This window comes from Podarcis melisellensis (assembly GCF_964234715.1).
Source record: "Podarcis melisellensis genome assembly, chromosome: 10".
Taxonomy (NCBI): domain Eukaryota; kingdom Metazoa; phylum Chordata; class Lepidosauria; order Squamata; family Lacertidae; genus Podarcis; species Podarcis melisellensis.
Window position 1 is genome coordinate 1528162 of NC_138542.1, and position 7136 is coordinate 1535297.

Below are 7136 nucleotides of genomic sequence, written 5' to 3' on the forward strand. Positions count from 1 at the left end.
CTCTTCCATCATCTCCTTATTTTTCATAATTTAAAGTGTTTCTCCCCTCTTTCTATGTAGCATCTGAATAGCTGGATATCTTGTGAAAATAAACTGACTTTTAAAAAATGTTTTCCTTTTCCTTAAGAAAAGAAGCCCCACTCCCAGCTGTCTGTGACAAATTGGCAGGCTTCTCCCATATTCTGTGTCTGTAAATGCTTCTCTTTCCCCTGCCTGAAGTTTATATTTTAAGCACCCACTCTATTATTCTGATTGCAAATTGTTTTAACTAATTTTAATACTGTATTCTTAACATGGCATGTAACCTGCCCTGGGACCTTATAGTGAAGGGTGGGTGAGAAATCTAGTATCTAAAAACAATATTGTATTACATTAAAGTAAAGTAGGAATTACTTTCACTTGCTTTTCAGAACTATAGGTGTATTGGTCTTTTTATTATTTTATATTATTTTAAATCCCATGCTTACTTATTTGAGTAAAACCTCATCAAACTCAGTGGAGCTTACCGTACTTCTGATTAGACCTGCATACGACTGGGAATTCTAATCTGAGGTAGCCATGGTGAAAATTGGAGTAGGGCAGTCTTTATTCCGGAGTAGTTAATCCAGAACGCGTTTATCTTTGACTCAGCCTAGTCTCTGTTCTTGTTCCACCCATTACTGACATGCAGTTCCTGAAATATTACTCCTGAGAGTTTACAGCTCTCTAAAGAAAACAGGTTGCCCATCTCTGCTTTAACCACTACACTGGCTCTCTTTTAAGTTAATCAGACATCAACATCTGGGTGTGTGAATGGAATAGATGCATGGTCTTTTTGGGAATTGTCTTTGGATCCTTTAAATTATTCCAACCTTTCTTCCGTGCAGTGTGAGCAGAGTAATTCTCTGTTCTGGAAAACATTACTATTCTCTGTCAAAACACCGGGAGATGTTTGAAGAAAAGAAGCAAAATACAGCAATTATCAGATTAGAAGAACTGTGTCCTTTTCCGATAGAAGCTCTTCAGCAAGAGATGAAAAAATTTACTAATGCAAAAGGTTGGTGGGCTCGTGACTCTTCAAAAGGACTTGGCCAAAACCTGTTCACTTAGCTGCTTTAGACTAATGTGCTGCAGTCCTTTGAGAACAGGGGCTCTAAAGCTTAATAATAAGAGGCTGTGGCCAACATTGACTGAACATATAGAGACCTCCCCATCTGGCCCACCAGGCTGTTTTCCCAAAGCCACACCCACTTGTGTAACGTCAGGTGTGGGGAAGGTAGAAGCTGATGCAGGGGGAGTTCAAACCTGCTCAGCTTGGTTGTGCCATCCAGTTTCCATGTGGTGTCCAAATCCTGCTTGGACAGTATGTCGCACCCCCAAAGACACACACAATTGAGGGCCAATTATGGCAGTTTGGCAAGACAACCCACCTGTCAATCAACTATTATCAATATGACATCAGATAATTGAGACATGGGTGGTCCTGCCAACTTTTCGACGTTGGTCCTCAGGGGAGCGGGAGATAAAGATCTGGCCCACCAGGCCTAAAAGGGTTTTATTTATTTATTATATTTACATATAACCTTTATCTTCCCAGAAGCACAAATGGTTGCACATGTTCTCTTCCTCCCCATTTCATCTCACAGCAGCCCTGTGAGGGAGGTTAGGCTAAGAGATGGCGACTGGCCCAAGGTCACCCAGGAAGCTTCATGGCTGAGTGGGAATTCAGACTCTGCTCTCCCAGGTCCAGCACTCTAAAACCATGATGCCACACTGGTTCCTCTCCCCTGATATATAAGCAGAGGAGAGCCTATGGATTAGCCAGAATTCATAGGACAAACCAATACCTATTGTTGCCTCTTATTTTTTACTCAGAATTTATATGGAGTCAAGAGGAGCCACAGAATATGGGGCCCTGGGCGTTTGTGTCACCAAGATTTGAGAAGCAACTGGCCTGTAAGGTAAGATTCCAGTATTCTGTGACATTGGGGTAAGTTACCCATTAGCTGAGCCTTAAATGCCTCAAATCAGTTTTTGCCATTCTTGCTACCACAATGGACTGAAGACTAAGCAGGTTTGTATTTGCTTAGACCATGGGGGTCCACTAATAGGGCTCCCCAGGTGGTCTCCATGGCCAGCCTGAAGCAGGCAGGGTAAGGTGCTCCTTAAGGTATGGTTACCAGATGTCCCCGTTTCCCGGGGACATTCCCCGGATTTACAGATCTGTCCCCGGACAAAGTCTGTCCCTGGAATGTCCCCGGATTTCATTTAATGTCCCCGGATTTATATTTTAGGTGTTGTAGATTTATTAGTAGGGAATGAATATTGTGTGATTGGTTCAACAGCACACAACACATCATATGGGGACTTCCGGTGAGGCAAAATGGCGGGCGCCATGGCAGCGAGCAGCTCCTGAAGCCAGCCAGAGCCAACTGCGCTACCAGGGTGGCTCTGGGCTGCTGAGACTGCCGCTGCCGACGTACTGCTGAGGGGGAACTGGGGATGCCTGGCGCGTCAACTGGGGGAACCGCTGACCCCCTCCCCCACGACCTAAATCAAGCCGGGAGCGAGAGGGCCTGGCCACCCAGCCGATTGCCCAGCAGTGCTCCGGGGCCAGGAAAGCCCTAGAGTTGATGCAGGGAGAAGGAGGAGAAGGAAAAGAGAGAAAGAGGAAGGAGAAAAAAGAGGGGAGCCCCGACCTTGCTGCGCCACTGCCACTGCCACCATTGAGGGGGAGGAAAAAGTGTCTCCGGATTCTTTGAAAAAAATCTGGAAACCTTACCTTAAGGTAACCTGGTCCTGAATTGTTCATGGCTTTGTATACAAGAACTTCAAACCTGGAGTTATGCATATCAGTTTGAGTTCCATGATAGGCAGAACATAAGTGTTATAATAGTAATGGATTTTTACTGATTGATAACATTGTATTCTAGCAGTACCTATAGGCAATGCTAGAACTTTTTAATGTTGCACACCACCCTGGGAGCTTTTGATATATGGCAGTATATAAATAAGTTGAATAAACAACAACAACTTGGATTTCAGTGGAATTAAAACTGAAATCCTCTCTCTACTTTTTGGGGAACAAAACCCAATGAACACAGTGAGACTTCCTTCTGAACAATTACAGGCCTGTAAAACACACCCAATACATTTTCTTGCAAAATGTGGGAGACTTTTGATCAATTTCTGATCTTTTAAAGGAGCTTTGGTTCTAAACCACATAGGAGCGTCCCACTTGTCTGTTTAGCCTGTGGCCGGCTTGAGGAGCTAGGTGTGCAGTTCTAAGGGGGTCTTATAATGTTGGCTTCCTGAGATGTATGCTGAAGCCAAGACAGAGCCATAGAAGAGAAAATAAAAAAGGGTGCATACCAGTTATGTAGTACAGGTTTATCTTTCACAATAATATTGTTTGCAGAATAATGGTGAAGACTGCAGTCGTTCACATAGTTTGGCTTGGACTCCTATTCCAAGTACATCTACTAGGGAGTTGTTGTTGCTTTTGGCACCCGTCTGTCTCAAGAGACAATGGAGTGCGCCTTTGTGGGTGAAAGCAAAGTGCTGGAGAATCACAGCACCCACTGTGGCTGCAGAGACTGGTAACTTGTAGCTGCTCCCTCCTGTGTTTTGGCAGCGTCGAAGTGACCACTCCAGGGCACAAGCCTGGGCAGTGCCTATGGAAATCCTGGGCTGCCCATAGGACAGGACCCCCTCTCATCCTCACTGATGAAACCCATTGAACACAGCCAGGTTAATTCCGAGTAAACATGCTAAGGATGGTGTTGCTCCATTTGAGTCAGGTAGCCTGTGTGCAAGATTGCAGCCCAGTTTATTAATTTAATAACTGTTTAATTTGGACAGATAATAAGTAGTTGTAATGCTGCCTTTCTAACTTAATTGCAGCTCCATCTTGTAAGTAGACCTGCGTTACCAGCACCTGCAGTGGGCATTGGAATGTTACACCAAAAACAGCAGGAAGACCTTCTCACCAAAACATTTGCTTGAGACCTATGAACTGTGTTAATTCTTGAAGGTTAAAACAAGGTCTTAGTGAATGAGAATGTTACAAACCTGAATGTGATCATGAGGCATGTTGTTTACAATTGTATATTGGGTACAAGCCAGCTAAAGTTCATTTCAGTGTATACTTAAGCATGTATTTAAATCTGCACCCTTGGATGGAGCGTAAGTGCATTTATCTGTATTTGGATCTTTCCTATTGCAATTTGCTCATGTTTCGGTAAGAAATCTTTTAAAAATAAAATAAATAATTAAATCTTCATGCAGCTCCTAAAATCTGAGACTCTTATGATACCCATAATGACTTCCCACTTTTGTGCATTATTTGTTGGTGGCAAAAGTGGCAAGATTTTGTATTTTTCATGAGCAAAACCCTTCTAAATTCAAGCACACCAACTCAGACATGTCATGCACAGAAGGTTGACCACAGCTGAGTGCAGCTCTCTGTCTGGAAAAGGATAGCTACCCTTGTCTTAAATCATGGTAGATTATTGTAACTGTAGTTTAAAAAGAAATTATTAAAGCTTGCTGGGTGTTGTTGTTTTTTAATGAGTGGGCCTTGTAGGTCTAAATTATAAAAACAGATGTGATGGAAAAAACTGTTCCTCAGCTGTATCACTTCAGGCAGTAGGTGGGAAAATAACTCAACTGAGTGGATGGGATCTCTGCATATGAAAAACTATCATAATCTTAATCCTGACATCCAGGGCTTTTTTTCAGCTGGAATTTGCCAGAACTCAATTCCATCACCTCTCAGGTGAGCGCCATTGCCATAATAAAAGAACAAGAGAGGCATGCATGGTGAGATCTAGAAAAATAGCACCGCTGACATCTATGGTTCTGCGTGCTGTGAATTTGTTTTATTGGGAGTATTTATTCAGTCATGCAATCCCCTAGCTAAAGTCAAAAGTGATACAACCGAGGGATGGTTTTACCAATACATCTGTGTTACTTCTGGGCCTGGCATGCAAAAAAATTGCCTTATGCTTTGCCCTGGCTTTCCTCAAGTGGAGATGGGAAGGCCTGGGGAAAACCCAGAAGAATTGGGGGGAAAACAGATTTTTTCCGCCTCCCTCCGGCTTCAAAATTTCTGGAAATTTTACATCTTTAGTCTTGCTGCAGTTGGTGTACATGTGGGTAGCAGCCCGTTTGCAGGGCAAGGAGCAACAGCCCCTCTTGGGCTTAGCTTCCAGCAGTTCCAACTGCAAGGAAGCTCATTGGGCTGGAGCACTGGCCTGAGGGGGCTGGCAATGCCCTTTTTCTACCCCAAAGTGCCATCCTCAAAGGGACAACACAAAATGATTCCCTGTGCCTTGCATTTTCCATTGTATTCTTCATATCTGCAATCCAGGCCTTAAGTGGGTTGTGAAGTTTTCCCAGTTGGTTCATATGTCAAGAGTAGTGACTGAAGAAATGTCATTTTGTAATGTTTTACTGCAATGTACTTCTAAGTTAGCCTGCCTACCTTTATCAGAACATTGGGATATTTGATCATGTTCAAGTCCCTGTATTTTTCTATAGTGCAGCTAAGATCAGTTTCTGGGCGATAATTTAGAATGAGAAAGTAAGTGTTAAAACCTTCCCCAGCACCACTGCTCCAATTGTATTCAGGCTTGCAACTATTTTGCTTTATAGTAAAACAAGGCAATGCCAAAGTATGGGGCAATATTATCGCAGGGCTCACTAAGAACTTAATACCAATCTTTGAATACTTTTCTTGAAATTTTGCTATATTGCTGCTTTCTAGGAGAATGGGGGGGGAATGACAATATAAATTTAATATGTTCCATTGTAATAAAAATTAAACTTCTGGATCACTTGGAAGTCTCAAAGGTTTTTATTACTCAAATAAAAGGCTTACATGGCTGGTTACTTGTGCAGCCCAACAGGCAGGATCCCTTGTCCTCTGGCACACCCCTCCCCCTTCTTACCTAGTGTGGAGCCAGGCAGGTACATATATCAACACACTTTGGGCAAGAAAACTTCCCTCCCAAATGAGCATTTTCTTCCTCCCCATCTCTCATATATGCTGCTACAGAAATTACAGCAGATTCTTATGTGCTCAGCCATTGGCCCAATAGCATATTGGTGAGAAAGCAAGAGTGGTTGCAGTGTGCGCTTTTTATATATTTGTGCACCTGAAACAAAATATCAAATCAATGTACTCTTTCTCCCCTGCAGCTGTGGGTGAGAGCTTACCCTCCATCCACATGCACAGATGGGAGATTGAGTCTTCAGGAAGGTAGCAATTCAGTAATTTTATGGTTTCCTAAACAGAGTTACCTCCCCAATTCTCCCCTCTCCCGTGTTGCAAATTTGGGGGCGTAAAATCATGTTCCTATTGAACGATAGCTAAAGCTGGCCTTGTCTGTCAAATGTTTCAAATAGCTTGATAGCATCCATTCATGATTTATTCACCACCAAACAGCATATAGATCAATATGGCTAACTTGACCCGACAATCCATCACCCCCTTTCCACACACACAAACAAATCTTACTGCAGTTTATCAAAGGCAATCAACCATGCCTTGCCCGCTCTTCTCTCACTGCCAACATAAACCAGTAAAGGAACAGAAAGAACCTGCCCAAGTGAGGCTGACACAAAAACCTCACATACACCAATTTTGAAGAAAAGGGAAAATAACATGCACATTTACCACCCCCCTCTCCCCACCCCCCTCTCCTTTCACCTCCCCCCCCCCAATGGAATGGAATTTGTGCATATGAAGCTCACACATTCCCCAGACTCTTCTGTTTTCTTTTACTCACTATGTTATGCTTTTGCGATTCGTTCAGGCACCAGTTTGGAGTGAATTGGACAGCACTGGGTTTTGGGGTGACAGCTATGACCCCAGGTCTGAGTAGCAATTGCTCAGTTGGTGGGGGGCTGCAAAATGCTGCAAAAGTGTTGGTTTTGGGGTGATAGCTGTGACCCCAGGTTTGAGTATGTTGTAAGCCAGAAAATAGCTTATCTCCTGAGTTTACGCCAATAAAACTCAGAACTGTGAGGAGTTAGGAGTCCAATGTTTATTGCAAAGCTTACAAAAGGTTACAGTCGGATCATTCCACAAATCTGCAACCCTGCCCAGTGGTCCAGGCAGTGGTATTTATAAGATTTCAAACACCCTAGTTCTA

At 43.2% G+C, this 7136-nt stretch overlaps 1 protein-coding gene across 2 annotated transcripts in view; it reads left to right on the forward strand.

Moving 5' to 3' along the window:
- The window catches only part of DHTKD1 (dehydrogenase E1 and transketolase domain containing 1), a 31849-nt gene extending 26033 nt beyond the window's left edge, over positions 1–5816 (forward strand). For both annotated transcript variants that reach the window (XM_081927655.1, XM_081927656.1), the window contains exons 15-17: positions 867–1036; positions 1855–1940; positions 3883–5816. In XM_081927655.1, the coding sequence (XP_081783781.1) occupies positions 867–1036; positions 1855–1940; positions 3883–3984 (358 nt within the window). In that variant the 3' untranslated portion in view covers positions 3985–5816. The remainder of the gene's footprint in view (positions 1–866; positions 1037–1854; positions 1941–3882) is intronic.
- Positions 5817–7136: the final 1320 nt, after the last annotated feature.